Below are 23930 nucleotides of genomic sequence, written 5' to 3' on the forward strand. Positions count from 1 at the left end.
AAGACATTCTTGAAACATTCACAAGGATGTCAAACCCTTGCGTGTGTCGTCACATGGACTATTTGGCTCTATCATTACCGTATAGAGAAGCTGTTAGCCTATAGCATACTGGCCTATAGCCATCATTTGGGATAACATCACTGCCGACATTTAAACAATCTCATAACTCAGGCATGCGCGCGCACACACACACACATATTGGCCTCCTGGTCTCCATTCCCTCTCTTAACCCATTTAACCCAGTCTAGAGATGGAAAATCACTACCTCTTCTCAATGATGCTTTATGATATTCTGTAAACAGAATACCCGTGTTCTTTCCCAGTTCCCACAACACGGCTCTGGTCTGAAACAGCCAACAGGTCCACAGACATCATAGAGAGGCAGCTAGTGTTGAATTTATATCCCTGCTTTGAGGCGTAAATGTTCCATCAAATGAACTGTTAACAGTGTGTCAGGCAGCTGGGCAGCCCCCCACCCCCGTCTCCCCTTCCCATCCAAAGGCCATTCATCCTTGGGGTCTGACAGGTCCCCTCCTTGATCCCTTGCCTCCCCTGCTCATAAATACAGGGACTGGGTACAATGGCCTTTAGTGCTGACACAGCGGAATCTGGGTCTCCCATGAGGGATGTGGGTCAGGTGCAAGAACAGCGTTTGCTTCCTTCCTCTTTCCTCTGCCTCAGTTGTTCTCCTCCTTTCTTCTTGGTATTTTCCTCTGCTTCTTTTCTCTTCTATTGTCTATTTCTCTTGCTCTAATGCTGTTTAATGATCCTTCCTTCATTCTTTTGAACTCATGACTAAACGTTTCCTTATAAGAGGGTCTTCAGACTTATAAGACTTTTCACAAAAAATACCCATGTCTTCTGTATACTGCAATGTAAACTTGCGAACTTGGTGTCAGTAAACGCCAGCAAAAAAGCGTAATGAAATTATTGCCAGCAGAGCTGGTTAGGCTGTTTTGATGTTATCCAGAGGTAAACAAATCATCAGTCAAGTGTGCACTCTGAACGCTCCTAGAGCGAAACGAGATGGGTGGGGTTAAAGCTTAAGAAGGTGTGAACGATGCTGAGTGGGTGTAGACAAAGAAGAACTCTTCCCTACATACCAAAACATTCAAAGGCCATTTTCTCAAAAGTGAGTTTACAAGTTTATCAACTTTCAAAGCAGAATTACTTTCCCGTAGTTCCTAAAAAATGCAGTGTATGATATATCATTTTGTAGCTCTGAGTCTCTACTTTTATCAAATGTAAAAAACACTATTTCAAATTTTGCTACATAAGACCGAATCCAGGTGGTGAGTCACATATAAAGTCTAGTCCGGCAGGCCTGGGCAACTCCAGGCCTCAGGGGCCTGATTGGTGTCTCAGTTTTGCCCTATCCCCAGCTAACACACCTGACTCCAATAATCAACTAATCCTGATCTTCAGTTAAAAATGCAATTAGTTTAAATCAGGTGTGTTTTCTAGGGATGGGGGAATAGTGTGACACCAATCATGTCCCCGAGGACTGGAGTTGCCCAGGCCTGTGTGAATGTGCATAGGGTCAGTGCAAGATAGAGAGTGCAGATAGTTTGGGGTACCGTTAATTGACTATTTAGCAGTCTGGACATTTAGCAGTCTTATGGCTTGGGGGTAGAAGCTGTCTCGGAGCCTGTCTCTGAATTTTTCAGGCCTTCCTCTGACCGCCTGATGTAGAGGTCCTGGATGGCAAGGAGCTTGGCCCTAGTGATGCACTGGGCTGTCTGCACCACCCTCTGTAGCACTTTGCGGTCAAGGGCAGTACATTTGCCATACCAAGCGATGATGCAGCCAGTCAAGATGCTCTCGATGGTGCAGCTGTAGAGGATCCGAGGGCCCATGACAAATCTTGTCAGCTTCCTGAGGGGGAAGAGGTGATGCAGTGCCCTCTTCACGACTGTGCGGGTATGTGTGGACCATGTCCTTAGTGATATGGACGCAAAGGAACTTGAAGCTCTTGACCCGTTCCACACCAGCCACGTCGATGTGGATGGGGGCGTCCTCTCCCCTCTTTCTCCTATAGACCACGATCAGCTCCTTGGTCTTACTGGCGTTGAGGGAGAGGTTGTCGTTCTGGCACCACGCTGCTAAGTCACTGGCCTCCTCCCTGTAGGCAGACTCATCGCCGTCGGTGATCAGGCCTACCACCGTTGTGTCGTCAGCAAACTTGATGGTGTTGGAGTCGTGCGTGGCCATGCAGTCGTGGGTAAACAGGAAGCACAGGAGGGAACTAAGCACACGCCCCTGAGAGCCCCGGTGTTTAGGGTCAGCGTGGCGGAGGTGTTGTTGCCTACCCTCGTCTCCTGGGGCCGGCCCGTCAGGAAGTATTGGATCCAGTTGCAGGAGGGGTTCAGTCCTAGGGTCCCTAGCTTGGTGATGTGCTTGGAGGGGACTATGGTGTTGAACGCTGAGCTGTGGTCTATGAGCAGTAGTAACACATAGTTATTTCCTCTTTTCTTCAGGTGGGAGAGGGCAGTGTGAAGTGAAATTGAAATGGCGTCATCTGTGGATCTGTTGGGGTGGTATGCAAATTGATGGTCAGCTTCAAACATGTTGGGATTACAGACTGGGACAACGAGAGATTGAAATGGTCTGTGAAGACACTTGCTAGCTGGTCTGCGCATGCTTCGAGAACGCTCCCTGGCATTCCATCTGGCCCGGTGGCCTTGTGATTGTTAACCTGTTTAAATGATTGGCTCACATCAGCCATGGAGAGCGAGATCAGACAGTCATCCAGAAAAAAAAGGTTTTCATTCAAGGCACAGTGTTACATTCCTAATTTGGGAGTTCTGCATAGTTGGGCGACTCATGGCTGGGTTTCCCTTTGTAATCCATTATCACCTGCAAGCCCTGCCACATACGACGAGCGTCGGAGCCGCTGTAATAGGATTCCACCTTCCTCCTATATTGTTCTTTTGCAAATATAATAGGAAGGATACTGTATAGCGTTACTGTACTTTTATATTCCTATGGGTGGGGTAATCATTCATTTTTGATATGCTAACGTTGCTTGATCATTAAGCATGTTGTTAGATAGCTAGCTAGCAGGAGTTAGCTGTGTATTGTCAGTTAATTTCATGTGTACGGACGAGAAAATGAACTCTTTAATTGTAGGGCTGGGAATTGCCAGGGACCTCATGATACAATTTTATCATGATGCTTAGGTGCCGATACGATATGTATTGCGATTCTTTCGATTCTCACAATTCTATATGTATTGCGGTTCAATAACGGGGTTTTTTTGCAACTACTTGTTTCCAACATATTGCTCACCATATGTCTGCTGCAGAGGGACAAGAGAGAGCCATAAGAAAACCAATTGACTCCCTATTTTAAAAGAAGATAGAGAGAAAGCTATGAAGGAAAAATATTGGAGTTTTGGTGCAGGTACAACGATATGATACATCGTAAAAAATGATCTGCTCATGATTTGGTTGCATTATTCAATATTGTAATATGTTTTAGTAGAAAAGTTGCTTGGATTATTAAATCATTTTTGCTTAACTTATTGGCTACTTTGATATTTACGGTCAATTTGAACTGCGGACCAAGAATGCATGTAGTGTGAATTAAAAAGTACAAATCTCTTTGGCCACTCCGTTCCTCAGACTCTCGTTCAGCTCTCGTAGTGGGAATAGTGCCATATTTAACAGAGTGTGTGTTTAGTGTTACTCACATCCTGCTGTGCCAACTCTCTCCATGACAGGATTAGCATCTCCACTGGCACCGAGCACACAAATCTCACAAAACCAAATCAGCCAGTTAAATAGATTACATGGTCACACTAATTATGAGACTGTATTGGAACAGAAGCAAAGTTGAAGTAATGGTATCACAGATATGCCTCGAATAAGTTAACTAAAGCAGTAATAAACATCCTACAAAGCAAGTGGCCTAAATTGTTTCCTTTCCCATTGCTTCAGTCTAATGTGTTTGTATTGACTTAGGGTGAAGCGCACCATCATGTCCCATTAACATAGCTCCTGTCCCTGACCTCTTCAACCCATCACAGGAAACACATTAGACTACACTTCTCCTTCCCTATGCATTTCCCTACATGATTCATTCACTTCATAGACAATCCCAACAGCATGCAGGTCCTTGCATTCAACATATGAGACTGTTAAAGTTTGAGGTCTACCTTTTCTTCAGCAATTTTTTAGTGGAGTCATTAAAAGTAGCAATCAGCAGTTAAAATAACAACAAAGCATCTCCCCACCACTGTGTGGGTAAAAAGCAGGGGGATAGGGCTGGAGCAATGTAACCAGTCTCAAATTCAAAGACAGAGCTATGGATTTAAGGACTGACCATCCATGTTTGAAACATGTTTTTTAAGATATCTAGCATTTGTTTATATTTACTTTGTTTACAAACATTGGAGTAAAAAAAGCTCATATTTTGAATTCTGATGGGATACGACAGTTGACTAAGCTCAATGGATACATATCATTCATGTAAAACTCCAAAAATGGATGTAGCAACTTCTGACTGCTCCTTTAAGTATCTGTTTGAGGAGGTTATTTACGGTAACAAAGTTGAGGAGTTCATGCAGTGGAATATCTCTGATTCTCAACAGGTGTGTTTTTCTTTTTCCCCTTAGGTCCAGGGCACCTACAGCACAACCTACAGTTACAGCGCGCCACATCACATGAGCTTTATGCCACAAAACTCCGCCCAAATACCCATCCACCCACAAGCATCCTGATGTGTTTGCATAACACAAAGCCTCTTTGACAAAAAACCCTGCAGGTCTCCAAACTAACCATACTGGTTTTGACAGATTCAGACCTGCTCTACACGTAGATGCTTCTAGAAGTGCTTTTGAGGCTGTTGCACAACTCTTCCACCCCAAACGTGTACTTCCAGAAATGAACACGAGTTGAAAGGAGGACGGGACCACCCATGATACATCTGTGATGTGCATGCCACCCTGTTCTCTGCGGGCAATGGGCAAGAGCATGGTGGCAAAGCGCGCCAGGAGAATAAAACACACTTTGGCACCGAGAAAGAAAGCACAGCGGCTGTTTAGAGGAGAGGGGGGAGTGAGAGAGGGAGAGAAAAGAGAGAGAGAGAGGGAGATAAAGTGAGTAAGAGAGACTAAGCTGTCTGATTCTGCTGTTATGATGTGGCCCTTTCTGGGTGTAGATCGTGGCTTCCCCCTCTCCCACTCTCGCCTACACTCAGGTTCTGTTATCTCAGGTGGTAAATTCCTGGCGGAAACTCTCCCCCATTTCATGCAGAGAGAGAGACAACAGAGTGAACAAAGGATTTCACGTGGCCGAACGCCTAAATCCCCAAAACGGGAAAATTAAACTACATGTCCACTTGTGAGAATGTGGGAAGGGTCTGTGGATACTTAAGGGACAGTTATGTTGAGTGTGTTTCATTTGGTGACCTCATGAAGGACAGGAAACACACATAACTATTTTTCTGAATGTGTACATTTCTCAACTATGGTGTTTGCATCTAATTGTTGTATAAAATTAAGGAGTATAGATTAAACTATTTGTGAAATTATGTAATGTGATGTTAAACCTTTAATTTGAGAGAATTGTATTCCCTGTAAAGTTTAACTAGTCAGCGGCCACGCCCCCTGAGCACAGACATAATCAGGCGTCATAGAACCGCCCTCTTCTACTGTTACGAATAAAAGCCCCTCCTAAGAAAATCCTCTTCAGACTAAGCAAACCCACAACGAGAGCTGTGATTGCGAAGAGTTAAGTACCAAAACTAGAAAACGATATCACGTGGAGCATTGGCTACACGGCTGGAAATGGTTCAACTCTGAGATTATCGATCCCTACAGAATAAGAGCAAATCTTAGATACTAATTACTAGTCTGCAGCTAGAAATTATGTAAACCTGAGATGCGAAAACCGACAACCGTCGAAACATCTATCCTAAGAATAATGGACGCCTGACATATCCATTACAACAGACACTATCAGGAGCTGCAGATAGACCTACAACCACTCTCTGATGAACTGACTCTCCAGCAGACAGACTGACGATTCCAACAGAGAAGATCACAATGACATGTGGGATTAAATTTATTGATGAGTGCGTGTTCATGTCCAAAGGATTATCATTTCAATTTATATAATTATCAACTGTGTGTAGTGATCCCTTTTGTCTTTCCCGCTCCTTTCTCAGTCCACACCCCCTTCTCTGCATTTCTGTGATTATTTAGTTAGTTAGTAAATAAATGATTGAGCCAATTGGTGTATGGATGGTTTATAGTAAAGGCTGGGTTTGTTAAGCAACAATTTACGACGTTCAGATGAGACTGACTTGAGGTAAAGAATAATTAATTAATAGAAGACTAATTGATCAGATATTAAAAGAAAAATTATATATTTGTAATCTGAAGATTTTCCGTGGTGCCCCAACTTCCTAGTTAATTCAATTTACATGATTAGTTTAATCACGTAATAATAATTACAGAGAATTGATTTGATAAAATAACAGTATATAACAATAACACCTTTAATGATGCCAAAGACACGACACTGCCTTTCCACACTAAGAAATAAGAGAGGGAGAGGCAGGAGAGCGAGAGGAGAGGAGAGAGTGAGACGGAGGAGAAGCATGGCTCAGAGACAGTAAAGAAGAGAGAAAGAGAGAGTGCAGTGAGCACAAAGGAATGGAGAGGGTATGCCCCTGGAAATTGAGGGTGTAATTTAGACTTCCTTAATGCTCAGTCAAGAGGGTCAACGGTCATCTCTAGCGTAATGTTCTCAGGAAATTGCATTACTACGTACCTTGTTGGAATGAGTGTACAAGAATGTAGCGCTGCTTTTACATGGACTTTTATGAGGGGAATGAAGTGTCAATGTGTACTCTGTCAGGTTGCTACACCATGCACAAACTCATACACATAACTACTTGGCTGTGAACAAGAGCAGATCATCACTGAGGTCTCCCAACAGAACAAAAAGTAAATATAGGCCAGTGCCAGTCTCTGAGGACAATTCAACCTATCTGTGACATCTACGTTTATTAACCACCGCAAGACATTACCTTCCTATGTTTTCATTATTTTTTAAACTGATGACAAGTGACATAATGTGACAAGCTATTTCTCACACCACATACCTCCGGACCCCAACACCTGGCTCAAAGCGTACTGACATATTTGGTGCTTGCAGAGGTCAATTTGGCCTTCACTCTCCTTCTCCTCGCCTCTGCAGGGGTGTATAAGGTCAACAGGGATTCTCACACATTCAAAAGTTAGGAGCCCATCAAGGTGGAAATATAGGCTTAAGGTCAGGGGTCAGCCACCTCAGATATGTTGTAAAGGACTATATGAACTCAAATTCAAATCTGACGACTGGAAGTCCCACATAATACAGTGGTGGATGCTAGCTAATTCTAATGGCCAATGATAGCAAAATACACATTGTCATAATGCGATATCCAACATTATCTACAACATTATCTCCTGTTAATTTTGGAGGCATTTTAATTCGGGAATAAATTCTTAGGCAGTTGTACAACATAGATAATAATAATACTGTCAAAACACCTCTCTCCCCCCCAATAATTTATGAACCTTGTTGCACAAAATAGAGAACGCGTGCTTCACTTTCAGCGCGCAGAGAGCAGTCGCGGATTACTCAGTAAATGAGCGCCAGCGCTGATTCCCCATGAGAAAGCGATGCACAATAAACCAATATGACAGTTCCATCTGAGTCATTTTACCGGCTTTTATACCGCCTCCTTTTATTCTGCAGCATTTATCTAGCCGAGTTATTCAGTTATTTTGGGCTATTGCAAGCTAGTCTATGTGTGCCTACAAGGAACAATATTTACGCACGCAGACATATTTGGAGGATTTACAAAAAGAGACCTCCCTCACCTTCCAGAAAGCTATATGCTGTAGAGACTGTTTTGGATTGACTTGCCGCTGGTAGATCCGGCACTGTAGCTCGCGCGCACCGCACTCACTCATGTTAAGAAATTAATGAAAGCGATCACAGTATGGCTAGGCTAAATTAAATGTGCATCCTAACAAGCTAATGTGCATGTTTTTAAACAAACCGGAGGCGTCAAATGGGCACGCTTTCTACATTCCCATCCCAGACAAATCTGACTGGGGAATGGAGAGAGTCCTTCACTCCAGCGCCTTCTTTTCCAATTACACCAAAACGGGATTTGAAGAATTGGAAAAACGAGTCAAATCAATCTTACCTTGGATAGGATATCCTTGTATGTATGTTTTGGCTGTAGGTTTGCGACCCAGAACCGAAACATGCACCTCTCAACTGGGGAATGCAGATATTGCTGCCTGCTCCTACGAACAGTCTCGTTGTGGAATACTTTCACTGTCTTAGACCGCGCCAGCCGGCCACTCTCATGTCTCCCCACGGAATACAGAGGAGGAGCGTGGTTATTGATGATATGGGATGAGAGAAACCGGAGGGCGTGTTCCAGACAGACAGAGACGCACCTTTTCTCAGTTATGGAAATCGTTGTTTTCTTTTATTTTGGTTCACCTGAGACGGCCCCTTTCCTGGTGCCATCCTTCGTTTTTTTGATGATGGTCAGCAACAAAAGAGAGGCTTTAACACAGGCTAATGTATAACCAAACACATTGGTTGTGAACTGAATTGTATGGATATTGGACACAGGTAACAAACAACCAACCACAGGTGATAGGTTTTCTTCTGCAAGTACCAGCCCACATCTCAACACTCACCACTGTATTGTAGTGTGCACCAGTTGAGTGGTCCCATGAATACCGTATTGTTCATTCAGAAGGAAGCTCACACATCTCCATCAGGTCAAGACATGTTCTATCAATTACTGAATGGACACATCATGATAGAATATGATAAATTGTCATTTAGTACTTAAATGTGCTACACACAGGATTTATTTTTCCTTTTGCATTGTAATTTCACAAAATGTTCATAATATATCTGCAGTAATAGTGGAATGATTTCACAGTGTTGTGATTGGCTGTGATATTTTCCTACTGATTTCTCCTGCCAAAGCAGCATCTGTTGTCAAAATGGGAAAGCTGTTCTGACTTTGGGGCTGTGTTATCTAGTGGAAATAGTTCTGTCATTTCCTGGTTGCTAACATTTTACACTGTTCCCTCAATTTCAGTTTATGTGAGAAAGCAAGCGCTTAATAGTGTAGGGAATCATTGTACTATCGAAATCGCTGTGAAATATCTTGCAATTCACCTAGCATTAGGCTGCATTCAAAACAAATGCCAAAAATCGAACAAATCCTATGTGTATCACCTTTAAGGTTGCCAAGGAGCAAGCCTCCATCCATCTGACTCCACCCATCCCAAGTGGGACTTTCATTCATTGTAGGGCAGTGATTTGAATCACCATTCAGGGCAGGGCAGTGATTTGAACCACCATTCAGGGCAGGGCAGTGATTTACTCTATAAAAAGAAAGTTATGATCACATGAGTTGAGAGCTGTGTACTGTACATATGTTTGGTGATCATATGTGTACAGTAGGCTATATCACCTTAACTATTCACAGGGAAAGTCTGCCTAAGGCCATTCTCTCAGTTTTTCAATGACAAGATTGTATCCCTAAAATAGCAACGGAGTAAAAAGATGAGAAGAGGTAAGAAAGACAGAAGGTCTCTCTCTCTTTCTCTCAGGACCTAAACTTAAATAACTATTCAACATTTGAAAAAACTGCATTTATTTTCAATGAAACTGAGGAGCAGAAGCTACACTAGATGACTAAAATTATGTGGACACCTGCTAGTCAAACATCTCATTCCAATATCATGGGCATTAATATGGAGTTGGTCCCCCCTTTGCTGCTATAACAGCATCCACTCTTCTGGGAAGGTTTTCCACTAGATGTTTGAACCTTGCTGTGGGGTCTTGCTTCCATTCAGCCACAAGCATTAGTGAGGTCGGGCACTGATGTTGGGCGATTAGGCCTGGCTCGCAGTCGGCATTCCAATTCATCCAAAAGGTGTTCGATGTGGTTGAGGTCAGGGCTCTGTACAGGCCAGTCAAGTTCTTCGACACCGATCTTGACAAACCATTTCTGTATGGACTTTGCTTTGTGCACGGGGCATTGTCATGCTGAAACAAGAAAAGGCATTCCCCAAACTGTTTCCACAAAGGTGTAAGCACAGAATCATCTAGAATGTCATTGTATGCTGTAGCGTTAAGATTTTCCTTCACTGGAACAAAGGGGCCTTAGCCCGAACCATGAAAAACAGCCCCAGACCATTATTTCTACTCCACCAAACTATACAGTTGGCACTATGCAACTGCTCAGCCTCCGACCACAAGGTACTACAGAGGGTAGTGCGTACGGCCCAGTACATCACTGGGGTCAAGCTTCCTGCCATCCAGGACCTCTATACCAGGCGGTATCAGAGGAAGGCTCTAAAAATTGCCAAAGACTCCAGCCACCCTAGTCATAGACAGTTCTCTCTGCTACCACACGGCAAGCATTTCAATGTAAGGTCTACAATTGTTATATTCGGCGCATGTGACAAATGCAATTTCATTTGATGCATTGGGGCAGGTAGCTTTCTCCTGGCATCCGCCAAACCCAGATTCGTCCGTCGGACTGCCAGATGGTGAAGCGTAATTCATCACTCCAGAGAACGCGTTCCCACTGCTCCAGAGTCCAATGGCCCGTGCGCTTTACACCACTCAAGCCATTGCACATGGTGATCTTAGGCTTGTATGTGGCTGCTTGGCCATGGAAACCAATTTCATGAAGCTCCTGACGAACAGTTCTTGTGCTGACGTTGTTTCCAGAGGCAGTTTGGAACTCGGGTAGTGAGTGTTGCAACCGAGGACAGATGATTTTTTCACACTATGCGCTTCAGCACTCGGTGGTCCCGTTCTGTGAGCTTGTGTGGCCTATTACTTCGCAGCTGAGCTGTTGTTGCTCCTAGACGTTTCCACGTCACAATAACAGCACTTACAGTTGACTGGGGCAGCTCTAGTAGAGCAGACATTTGACAAACTCACTAGTTGGAAAGGTGGCCTCCTATGACGGTGCCACGTTGAAAGTCACTGAGCTCTTCAGTAAGGTCATTCTACTGCAAATGTTTGTCTATGGAGATTGCATGGCTATGTGCTCGATTGTATACACCTGTCGGCAACCGGTGTGGCTGAAATAGCCAAATCCACTAATTTGGAGGGGTGTCCACATACTGCTGGATATATAGTGTATTCATTTCAAATGTTTTTTTATTTGGGGATTTTAATTTAAAATCACTTCCTGAATTGACTTCTCTCAATTCTAATTAACCCCAGCCCTTAGGGTCACTGTGGCTGTAAGGAGGATGAAACACACAGCCCCAGTGTGTGTGTGTGTGTGTGTGTGTGTGTGTGTGTGTGTGTGTGTGTGTGTGTGTGTGTGTGTGTGTGTGTGTGTGTGTGTGTGTGTGTGTGTGTGTGTGTGTGTGTGTGTGTGTGTGTGTGAGAGAATCGGCTCTGCTCCTCGGTACTACAACAGGAGCCAGAGAAAACAAGGTGACAGATGAAAGGATAAGGAAAGAATGGGAGTGTTTCACTGCTCTGATTCTCAGAGTAACATCTTAAAGACACATTTAATATTTGCGGTAAATGTTTGATGACCCTTGGCCGAGTGTGAGGGAGTGATTCTAACATTCCCTGAGAGAGAGGTAAGGCCATCCGTTCATTCACACCAGATAAATGCCCAGATTTCCCTCATACATTCAGTAGACTAGGGAGTGGAGCACTGGGAGGGAATCTGGTACTGTTATCTCATCCAGTAGACCCAGCCTATGGACACTGCCGAGTATCAACCAGCTCTTTTTAAATGTTCTGTGTAAAGAACACAATGTATTCTATGAAGGAAATATACTCCATGAGAGCACCTTGTGACCGCACCCTTCCAATAACCAAGAGACTTATAGCCATGTCCTATTTACCATGTTACACTCTCAAGCATGTCTGAACCCAGTAGGTTTAATGGATGGGGGTTATGATGACAGAAGAAAACCTGCTCTTGGTGGAAATACAAGTTGTGTCTTGACATGTTATCCCAATCAACACTCTTAAATTCAGCTCCTCCATCATAGCTAAGAGTCTGCCTCCAGGTAGAATAACCGGTTCATGAGTCACAGAAGGTATATGAACGCAAAGTTTGTCTTGCACAATAGCTCTCATAGCGGAACACTTTTTACTGAGGAACATACTTCAGCCCCACCCTGCTTCTAGTTCAGCCTCAGGCTCTGCATCCGCAGGAGGGTTTGTCTGGGTTTCTCCTGAGGTCTCTCTCTAGGGCAGTGGTCACCAACCGGTCGATCTACAAGCCATTCCTAGTCGATCACTATACATTGATAATGTGAGATTTCAAAACTTTTAAAACCATTACAACTAGAGACAACGAATACAGCTGCTGTTTTTATGAGTTAAGTTCATGTTTCAATTGTTATTCAGCACTGTCAATACTTTGTTAAACATTTTTATAAGCTATTAAATGCGCGTTTCGATAAGCTCGAGTTGTTATTATTTGCGCCTTGTGTCTTTTTTAATATCGAGGAATATGTCACTTTCTCTGGTCATAGGAGTAACAACATGAATTGGTGCATGAAACAGAAGTAATGCAGTGCGACTTAAGTTTCGTCAACTGGAAGATTATGTCCCCTTTTCTCAACGGAGGGCGGGAGTGAGGAGGGATGGTAGGTCGCGTGAGAGGCAGCCTTACCACTGCTCCCTCCATCCCTCAGGCTGACCATCAGATGCAGGCCATCAGTCCAGTAAAAAAAGAAGCACATTATTATACTCACTTAGCTGTGCCTCACAAGTAATACAACACATAATATATTACCAGTGTGATCATGTACCTACAGTTTTGAAATACAGTTTCAAAATGGTCTGAGAAGAACAACATTGGCAGGGCTATTCAAGCTTAGCCAATATGCAGTGATAATGTATTGGGTCTATAGTCTGCTGCACAAACCTCATTGCTACAGAACTGTTTTTAATTGGTTAATGTTGCATACATTTGCTTGTGTTTTTTAAAGTCATGTTTATTTAATTTTTTTATCTGAGCGGTAGATCTCGGCTTGCATTTTGACTCAGAAAACGTTGGTGACCACTGCTCTAGGGTGTCTATTATCTCATCAACCGGTCAGCCTGCCAGAATTTCTACCTTTTCTGCATACAAATAGCTCTGTCAGTAAGCCTCGCTTTAGGAAAGGAATGACAATGCTGGTTTAGATCGGTGGTGACTCACCGGTGAGGTGGGTTTTCATTACATAAATTCCACATTCGCAGGTGCTGGTTCTTAACTCTTCTTGAACTGCACTGTTGGTCAATGGTTTGTAAGTAGGTCTACACTTGTATTCGGCGCATGTGACAAATAATTTTATTTGATTTGGTATCTGTGACATTAAAAAAGTGAAGATTACAGAACTCCAGAATTATAGTCAAAATGCGCTGATTGAAAGGGCAATAAATACCTAATCAAAATGTAATTACGTTCTCTAGTAAAGTACATTTACAAGACGTTCTCTAGTAAAGTCAAGTATGAGATAGATTTGATAAAATATCTCGTCATGTCCTTTTGCCAAAAATAATGGCAGACAAAGGTAGTTTAAGGCCAAGTCAACATGTTTGTTGTTGCTTAGTTTAACCAGTCAGATTGTACATATCTCAAATAAAGTAGACCAGATTCGAGTGCCTGTTAAAATCGTAAGAGGAATATTTGGAACAGCTTAAATATGTTAAATAACCTATGCATTTATATATAAGAAAATGTTACGAAACGATGCAGAAAACCAAAAACGAGTCTACAATGCTCTCTAGTGGAAACAACAAGAATGTACAATAGTCAATTTGAAATCAGGGATTTGCCTTCTTTCCTTACACAGCACTGCCATCATGTGGTCATAAGGTAGGGGGAAATCCTGCTGTAAGTACCTCCGGGCAAGTTGAGTTGTTTTCACTTGGAACAAAACGGAAGCAAACAAGCCAAAATACGGAGGAACTAACCTGAACTTGTCCTACAAGAAACCTTTGTTTTTGTTGCAAAACGTTTTACTACGGGGTGCACTAATGAATACACTCATGGGCAAGTCGTTCACCTGCCATAAGGCCATCAACGCGGTCAGACATAAATCGGTGACAGCTCGATTGAATACTTTACACCGTGTCAAGATTTTATTTGACAGCATTTCAGAATATCATACGGTAAACAAGATTTCTGCAAAAGTTAATATATCCATAGTGTTGCATTTCATAAAAATAGGTCGTTCACTTATAGTCTGGGACTATCCATAATAATACATTGAGTCATATTTATAATAGCGACACACCTGTACAAGGTCAATAACACGGCTAATAATAACACTACACAGTGATACCCTGCTGCATTAGGTAGGCTCAGGGGGTTCATGTATTGTACGTGCAGTCAGTCTTCAACACACTCACCGTTTTAGATAAACCTATCTTTTCTGATCTGTCCATAGAAAAGAACTGACATTTGCCTCAATGGGGGACTGCTCTGACGAGAAAAAGCGGCGAACTGTGCAACGAAGGAAGGACATTCTTCCTTGTCTCTAGTCTACACAGAAGTCATGATAGGCTTAGTGATGAAGGTGCAGTATACAGTCAGGACTGTCCAGACACTAGGAATGGTTGTGTGTGGAGTGAACACAGTGGCACTGTTCAAATGAATCCTTGAAGTAACCAGTGACACTTAACATGAATGAACATGTACCTGCTTTACATTATTAAATGTCTTTATTGTCATTTAACAGATGCTCTTATCCAGAGCAATTCGGGTGAAGTGCCTGGCTCAAGGGCACATGGGCAGATTTTCCACTTATTCATCTCGGGATTCAAACCAGCAACCTTTCAGTTACTGGCCCAATGCTCTGAACCTCTAGGCTACCTGCTGCCTGCTTACTTGAAGTAACCACTGTTCTTACAAGATGTTAGGAAAGAGAGAAGGAAGAGAGGAAGGATGCATTGTTAAAGTATTCAAACAAGCCCAGACAGTGGCTGAGCCACAGACGCCTGTCTTCTCAGGGTCAGTTCCCCAGCACAATTTACATGCCAATTCTCTGAACCACTTTGTGCTTTAAAGAAATATATTTTCCTCTCATAAATAGAGATTCCAATGGGCTCAGAGCATCACTCACCTCTCCCGTATTACTCCTATTCTGAAAGACTGTCTGCATTTCTTCCACCTGAGGGGGACAGCTTTGTTCTGCCAATGTCGTCCTCTCTTTGCTGGATTGTTAGCTCGACACACTGCAAATTACCACTCAAAAATCAGATGTCTGAAGAAACTAAAGGGGACACATTCGGATTGCTCCTTAATGACTTTTCTTTTATCGCCAAGAATGATTCTTGTGTCTGGCAATGATCATAATGACTAGATGATTGTAGTCTCTCCACATCTCCATGTACAGTTTTAGGCCGTCATTGAAAGTAAGAATTTGTTCTTAACTGACTTGCCTAGTTAAATAAAGGTAAAATAAATCAAATAAACAGTATACTAGTTATCAGAGTGACAGATGAATTAGCTTCTGTGAGTCCCAGGGCCAGAGAGAGGGTTTGAGAGAGTAAAAAAAATAAAACTGCCTTAGTCATCGGATGACAAGGCGGTTCTGAGGGACACGCTTGTGTGTGTGTGTGTGTTACTGTGTGTGTGTGTAAACTGGTAATAGGAGAGTGCAGACAGGGCCACTGACAGAGCCTCCACTGTCTAGAGCTCCGAAGTTAATTGGAGCACAATCTGGTGGAGAGGGATGTAGATATATTTTAACGTCGCTGGCTCTGTAGACACTTACAGACTAAACAAATGTTGTAATGAATATCCAGACAGTTGTCAGTTGTAATGTATACATACGCGTCTTTGGGAGATAAAAGTGTTTCATGTGTTGTGTAAATGAACAGCGTTAAGTGAAGCACAGACCATTAGATACATTTAAGTGGGGAATGAGCCTGTGACAAATGGCAATGTTTCTCTCTCTCTGATCCCCACCAGAAATACTAGTGTAGTTTCCTGCTTTCATACACTTACCATATTTTCACCCAAAACACATCATTCTGTGTAGCTACAGCTTGATTACACCATCTGTTAGAGATGTTCTGCCTAGACGTTTCGATATCTGACGATGAGATACCAACAAAACCCCAAAAAGTTGTGGAACTGACTTCAATCTGTAAGGAAATGGAAAGATCTGCTAATGTTTTCTGACCAAATAAATACTGTGGGGTCTGTAAATATAGTGAACAAATTTCAACAATCAGATACAAAAACATGACTGTCCGTCATGGCACAGATGTATATGAATATTGGGACATTGGATTTGACTGTACGGTAGCAGCCTGGATTGAACCACATCAGTCTAGAGAGTGTTATAGGTTCTTTAAGTCCATAACAGACCTTTCTGGCCGTCGGTCTCTGATCGTAAGGCACTCTGCCCCGATATCCCATGAGCCTTCACTCTCCACAGTGTCCACCAGACAAACCTCAGCAAATTGCTTTGTTCGCGAAGCACAGTGAGGGGGAAATGTATCTCCTGTGACCCAACCGTTGATGATTCAAGCACGAACAGCCCTTAGAGTCCACTGCAGTCTCGTAGAATGGGTCCACACAGACTAGACACGCAATATCCAAGGCTGGGCTGTTGAGTTGTAATGGAGTGTTGAAAAACGGTGTTGTGTTCCTTCGCTTGCCTAGCTTATGAGGCGTCTCAGGACTACCATTGGCCCAACTAGGTATGCATTAGAGATGATCACATGTCCCACATATTAATACTCATCATATAATAGATTTATTTCTATATCATTTGATAGATTACTCGGGATAGCTTCTTCCGTCTCGTACAGTCTCTTATTTAAGGCAAAGTCCCATTAATGCGTATACTCTTTTTCTAGTTTTCATTCTCTCTTTTCAAAATACACAAAAACAGGCAACCCCTCTTCAACATTCCTTTCATAAAATAGACTTCATTGTATAAAAAAACTGCAGTGTCACAGTCAACCAATCGGTGAGTGGTTCAATTTGCATGTACGTCCTCGACTGGAGTGCTGTGGGGATTTGAGCACTTCCAAATGAAGTTCCTGTATTCGGACCCCTTAACACTGCTCAAGGATCCAGTCACGCTACACACATTCTGCTTGGTTTCTTCTTGTTTTGAATTTTTAAGTGGATGCTTTCCAGTTCTTAAGGTGGTCGGTGTAAAATATCTCTCAAAATAATTTAGAGTACAATATAAATAAAAATGGTTCTCTAAAAACGCATGGAGGAACCCCCCTTTACATCTGCGGTCTAGAGGGTGGGGTGGGGGAGTGGAGGCAGGGCGAGGGGAGCCAATGAAGGGGCTAGCCAGGCTTAGTGTAGCCCGGCCTGGGGGTCTGGTAATGGGTATACTCCAAGGTGTTATCTGCTCACAGTGGACGTGCCCGAGCGCAGGGTGCTGGGCATCTTGTCAGAGCCGGGGATCTTCCAGGGCCCAGGGGACACGGTGGCCTTCCTACCCACTGCTGTGCTGCCGCTGCTGGTGTTCTTGGTGGGGCGGCAGGGCCGGGTCTCTCCAGGGCCCCTCTCTGCCTCTCTGGGCCTGGGCTTCTCGTGCGCCGGCTCTCCCTGATGCCCGACACTAACGTCTGGGTGACTGCTGCTGCCGCTCTGAGTACCACCGCTGCCGCCGTTCCCGTTAGAGTTTGTGTATGAGGGCTTGGAGCCTTTCGTCGGGGACTGTGTGGGTTCTCTTTTCCCGTGGGATGTGCTGCTCTCCCCAGCTATCCTCTCCTTAGACCTCCCCCTGGAGGAGCTTTTGGGATCCCCTGACCCAGGTAGCTGCTCATCCCTCCCCACCGGCCCTCCGGCTTTGGGGCCACTCCCTCTGCAGGTGGACCTGCCACCTTCTTTCTGCTTGGCCCTCCCACTACTGCAACCACTCCCACTGGGCCGGTCCCGGTCCCTCCTCCCGTGGCCGGTCTGGTCCGGATTTTGCGGCTCGGTCGGGGCCTTCCGGGGGCTCTGGGAGCGCTCCGCCCTCCTGCTCTCTTGCACCGCCGGCTCCCGCGGGACCTCCTGCGGTAGCAGGTGAGCCAGGTCGGGGCCTGGGGGCTGCTTGGGCGGGGTCAGATGAGATGAGGGCGATGGCATGGTCAGAGTGTCTGGGGGCAGGGCTACTTCCGACAGACTTGGGGAGGCTGAAGGGCGTGCATCCCAGGGGGAGGTACTGTCTGCTGGGGCACAAACACACAGTTAGACATGGGGAAAGATAGTCTTAACAGTCAGGGGCGAATCCTACCTTCCATTTACTTAGTCATGCATGGATGTCAATGGGAGACTTGGTGAAAAGTTGACTTAAGTTGAAGGTTGCCCTATAGAGATATATCTATAAATCTATAGCTTTATCCAAACAACACACACCAAGCCAAAAAACATGCCTCTAGTCTACATGGATGACAGCATCCATATTGTAGCAATCACAACAATCATACCCAGTCTTTGTGGTATGGGCTGCAAGTGAAATATCACTTCACTCCTATAAGTCACACACTGCAAGTTCACTTTTAGACAGCATACATCTCAGTTCCCTAGCTCCCTTTAAAGCCTCAGCACTTCTAAGAAGTGGGCAGAGAAATCGAAAACAGGTTTAATGGAATGGATGATATGCTGAATCAGGCGGTGCTTCAGCCTGGCTCGGGAGAGAAAACCTGTGGGTTCGAGACTCCCCACCGGTGCTCTGGGCTGAGTAACCACGGTAGCGGCTAAACCTAGAGGGCTCTACCTTCTCCTGAGAGGCTGCTGCAGCTCACAAGGCCTGTTAGCTTCTCTCTCTGCATCGCTGAGCTAGCAATCCCAGGGTTATCATTCATTACAAACAGGCAGGCAGGGAAGTCACCAGGGAGGCTAGCACCAATCGTCTAACTAGCAGGGGGAAAGAGGGAGGATAGGCTAGGCTAGCTCCATGAGGCCTCATTACAGACTAGATGGACTCCCAGACCAGCTAGGAAGGTCTAGTGTTTGGAGAGAGCTCAGTGAGCAGGCTCACAGACGATGCAGGTGCCTGTTGCGCTCTGAAACCCTGGTCTTTTCACACCAGCTCATTCCGCTACCCATCAGCCACTGCTTGGTGTATTGAAGTGATGACCTGTCTCCCGTGGAGGCTGTGTGGCCCAATAGGATTGTGGGAGGGAGTATGTGTGCTGAGCTAATGCCTGCTGTCACCTTGGATACGGCTCTGTTCGTTCTGAGGGGTGAGGGCCCTGCTGCCCAGCTAGCTGACTGGATCCGACCTTAAAACAACCTCCATACTCTAGTACTCTGTATGAGGGGACAAATGTACACATGCACTAATACATCCACACAATACACAGCATGCACACTTCCACATACTCACAAACGTCATGCACGCGCACACACACAGTATCATATTGTGTGGTAGTAAATGTGGCAACCGTCTTTTATTCAACTTCATTATTTCATCAGGATGCAGTTTTTATAAGCTTTGAATTCGGTTTCCTCCGCAAAGTACTGTATAAACTAGCTGAAAATACAGAGCCGCTTTGCAAAATGTAGTTAAATAACCCCGAAGCAGCGCATCAAACATAAATACTACATCCTCTCGGTATGCAGATAAACCTAGGCCTGTAAAACATCTACGTATCCACACAATCCCCCACATCCATGTTACAAATGGCTATTCCACTTTTATGTGACTGCTCTGCCCAGAACACACAGGTTGATAGTTGATATGAAAAGTGACGCTGGTGATTTAATATGGCGTCCTCTGGCTGACAGTGTAATGGGCTCATGGTGCGTATTTCACAGCTTTATGTCAACCTCGGGCAGGTAATAGAAAAAACTCTTTATAGTGGAGGAAAGGGGGGAGAGAGAGAGAGAGAGGGAGGGAGAGAGACAGAAATAGAAAACAAAAAAATCTCTGTCATAAATGGCCGGGGAGAGTCTCCAACTGGGAGTGGTAGTCAGAAGTCGCCTAGCAACGAAGATGGAGACAGACAATACTATTTCCTGTGTTTAAAGACCCTGGTCACCTGCCAAAGCTAAGTGCTGATGACTGTATTTCACAGTGGAGGCCTTGGCTGGCTGTGGAAGAGTCATGTGCAGTGCAAGCCTCAACGCTAACTCACTACCCACAGGCCGGGAGTGTGACTCTCTGTTACAGAGGCCATGGGAGAGTCTGACACATCAGGATTTATTACCAAGTGGGCCGCTAGGTGCTGTCATTCCCTGAGGTGCAGGGGACATAAATGTCTGTTAGGGGCCTTAGCGTGCACCACGGTGGGATTTTATCACAGGAAATAGTCTGCCTATATATTTCTGACTAATCTATCTAGACGATAGTGGCTGTCAGTTTGAATCGCCATTTTGTAAAAGTTGTTTCATGGATCTTTCTAAATGTGTAAAATGTATTTATTGTGTGTACATACAGTATAATAATTCCATTGGGCTGGCTTGATGACCATGTGGACATATTCCGCATTCAAAACAGCTGGGAACTTGGAAATCTCAGACTTAAGTGTGTTCAAGACAACTGGGAACTCAGGAAAAAAACTAACGGTCAAACTCTGACATCTTTATAAAGCTCAGATTTTCCGACCTGAAGATCAGTGACGTCATGATTTGACCCCCCCCCCCCCCCCGCCCCCCCCCCCCCCCCCCAGTTGTCTTGAAAGCCCCAATAGCTGGGGAACTACTGTAGGCTGATGACACTGTGATTGAAGTGGAGAGGAGGAGCCAGTGTGTTCTGACCAGGAAGTCACAGCTGCAACCCACGGCATGGGCACACAAAACCACACCACAAACCACGATACCAAGTAGAATTAGACTGGAACATGCAGATCGTCACAAACCGTGTCTTTAGAGTGGCCCATTAGGAAGAAATAGGGGGAGCCATGCTTGTCACTTTTCATGCACATGGAGAGACTGGAAGGTACCATTCCTAAGGAAAGGGGAGTAACAACCTATACCAGTCATTAGGGTTAAACCAGACGCCTTGAAAGGAAGAGTTACACTATTGTTAGTCAAGAGAAAGACAAGTTTATCTGTGTTAAAGTATTAAGTAGAGAGAAAGACATTGCTATGGATATAGAAAATATAACTACATTAGAAGATAGGCATGCCAGACATAAGCAGAGTTATAGTTATAAAGTTGATGTTTTATAGTTTATGTTTTTTCTAATTCTTACCACCTTTTTCTACCCAATTTCGTGATGACGAAATTGTCTCATCGCGGCAACTCCCCAACAGGCTCGGGAGAGGCGAAGGTCGAGTCATGCATCCTCCGAAACATGACCCGCCAAACCGCGCTTCTTAACACCCGCTCGCTTAACCCGGAAGTCAACCTCGCCAATGTGTCGGAGGAAACACCGTTCACCCGCAGGCGCCCGGCCCGCTAGAGCACGAAAGCCAAGTAAAGCCCCCCCCCCAGCCAAACCCTCCCCCAACCCGGACGACGCTGGGCCAATTGTGCGGCACCCTATGGGACTCCCAGTCACAGTCGGTAATGACACACTGGATTGATCCCAGGCTGTAGTGTCGCCGCAACACTCCAATGCAGTGCTTTAGACTGCGGCGCCACTCGGGTAAAGAATAATCTATAGACGTAGTCATTTTAGAAATGTGTGTGACTTTTAAAATGTGATTATAGTGTTACTGGAATCAGATGAGATTAGAAGGTAAGCGGGTGGATTTGAGTGTGTTACAGCTGGATTAGCCTTGGCCTGGGGAGGGGTAAACACAGAGTTAGAGGGACAGAAGGGAAACCCACCATACTCTGGGACCTGCCCTGTGCCTCTCTTCAGGAGCAGACGCACCCGCCGGCCCCCTGACTTGATGAGCTCGATGGCCCGGGCGTGGGTCATGTCCCTGGTGGTGTCCCCATTGATCTCAATGATCTGGTCCCCTACCTGGAGAGAAGGAGAGACAACACAGTGAGAGCGAGGGAGAGCAATAATGTCGATAGATAGTGTGTGTGCATGCAGGTGTGTGTATGTGCATGAAATCCTGTTGCCATGCAGATACTGCACAGACAATAAATAGACAATAGACCACTGTGACAGTAACCTCTAAATCCCCAACCCACTGAGCACCTTGTGTTATATAAACATGCGTTACATTGCGTGACAAGTTCACACCAATTCCCTGATTAGATGAACAAATTATGGAAGAGCGCTGGCACACACTGCCGCAGCCACCAACGCAATTATTTCTTGGCAGGCCTCTGAGATAAGCACACACACTACGTATTAAAGCACAAAATTAATAAGGAACATTTATTGTGGATCACAATTTATTAGGATCAATGTGTATCTATAAATCATAGTGGTGCAGAGGGATCAGAGCGGCCAGTGTAAAGCGCTAATCAGAATTAGCACTCATGAATGTGGTGTCAGTTGTCATTAATTCCTGCAGCCCGTTTTTATAATGTCATTTAGATTGAATTATGGACTCTTCCCTGCAGGGGGGCTGAGACTAAAGAGGACACACTCCTGAATACCAATGTCCTGGGCGTTGTTCATTACGTACCAAATGGAAGAAACTAGACTGAAACAGGGAGGGAGTACCTAAATCCATCCAATAAGAAACAGTTGTTTTAGCTTTCCGTTGCAAATGAATATGACCCAGGACATTAGCAGCTGAAGACCTGGTAGTAACCTATTCATTTCACTAAGTAGACTACACCTCCCTTCCAGCACTGCAGTGAAAAGGTTGTGACCTCTCTATGACTACAACATCAAGGTCAGAAGCCAATTGTATAGGCATATCCCCTGAAGGATCTCACTAACACACTTCCTTCACTTGGGAATGGGACAAGTGCCCTCTTGACTGATAGTGTAGGAGACCACGTACTGCGGAGCCAAATGTATAAACCAATTACTGTAACAAATGGAAAAGTCCTCGGCTAATAGTGGAAGTAATTTGAAAGCGAGAGGAGAGAGAATCTGCCCGGCAACAGAGAGAGAGAAGGGGAGTCATTAAGTGTTATTAGGCTGATCTGAGTGGAGCTGGACAGCCCGTCCATCTACACCTTCTGACAGTTAGTGAATGGATGAGGCCGGCATGAGTCATTCCCCTTTAAATGGATAGAAAGTGACTGGGTGTGGATGGGAGAATTGAACATTAAGCCAACAGCAGTGGTATGACCTCCAGGCTCCAGATGAAGCATGGTTATCCTTGGATTGTCTCTCCTCTAGATGCTCTCTCGAGTCCAGCCAAGCTTACTATGGCTGTGTCTGAAACAGCACCCTATTGCCTATATAGTGCACTTTTAACCAGAGCCTGAGCCTTGGTCGTGTAAAAAGTAGTATACTATATAGCCAGCCGGCCCATCCCAGTTCATTTCAACAGTGGTGTTAGATGATCCTACCTTTCCCCCTCGACCATTCATCTCCCCCATGATCAGAGTTCAAACTGGGCCTGTGTGTGGCGGACTGCAGAGTTTGAGTGGGCCTTTAAAGCTGTGATTACTGAAGGATAAATCACGATACCGGAACGGGCGTTGAAGAGAGAGACGAGGACCGCTAGCTATCCCTCATCCCCAGTCGATGGGTTTGGGCCTGGGCCCGCCGAGCTGCATTTACCTCGCCGTGGCGGAGTGAGAGTAATATCCCTACGGGGCGTTTTACACACATTATCTCCGACAGGTTCATTACAGATAAGGAATGCACAGCGATGACGCTATTGGCCCACACTAGGGAGATTGGGCAGAGAGAAAAGTGTGACGGGCAGGAGACTATCAAGATACTTTAGGAGATATAGAAAAACTGCAATGACAGACTTGTAATATACTCTTTGATATCGGAAAAGTAAAGTGAGATTTCTGTATTTTTTACACCATAAAGTGGTCAGAGTCACTCTGGATGAACATAGCAGGCTACAAGAACATATACAGCTGTTGAGAGAGAGTGACTCATACTTTGACAGAGGTGATGGAAGGAAGGCGT

The 23930-nt window shown here is 44.7% G+C and overlaps 2 protein-coding genes across 8 annotated transcripts in view; both read right to left on the minus strand.

Annotated features, from left to right (window-relative positions):
• Positions 1-8405, minus strand: part of LOC129865071 (fatty acyl-CoA reductase 1-like) — a 71850-nt gene extending 63445 nt beyond the window's left edge. Inside the window, exon 1 of the mRNA XM_055937542.1 lies at positions 8206-8405. The gene's annotated coding sequence lies outside the window, so the exon portion shown is untranslated. The remainder of the gene's footprint in view (positions 1-8205) is intronic.
• A 5721-nt stretch (positions 8406-14126) lies between these two features.
• Positions 14127-23930, minus strand: part of LOC129865070 (membrane-associated guanylate kinase, WW and PDZ domain-containing protein 2-like) — a 290642-nt gene continuing 280838 nt past the window's right edge. For 4 of the 7 annotated variants that reach the window (XM_055937536.1, XM_055937535.1, XM_055937537.1 and 1 more), the window contains 2 exons: positions 21755-21893; positions 14127-18200 (listed from right to left, as the gene is read on the minus strand). In XM_055937536.1, coding sequence (XP_055793511.1) covers positions 17389-18200; positions 21755-21893 — 951 coding nt within the window. In that variant the 3' untranslated portion in view covers positions 14127-17388. Of the gene's footprint in view, positions 18201-20837; positions 20949-21754; positions 21894-23930 lie in introns of all 7 variants that reach the window. The other 3 variants (XM_055937541.1, XM_055937539.1, XM_055937540.1) reach the window with 2 other exon arrangements.

This window comes from Salvelinus fontinalis, chromosome 11 (assembly GCF_029448725.1).
Source record: "Salvelinus fontinalis isolate EN_2023a chromosome 11, ASM2944872v1, whole genome shotgun sequence".
In the NCBI taxonomy this organism is placed as follows: domain Eukaryota; kingdom Metazoa; phylum Chordata; class Actinopteri; order Salmoniformes; family Salmonidae; genus Salvelinus; species Salvelinus fontinalis.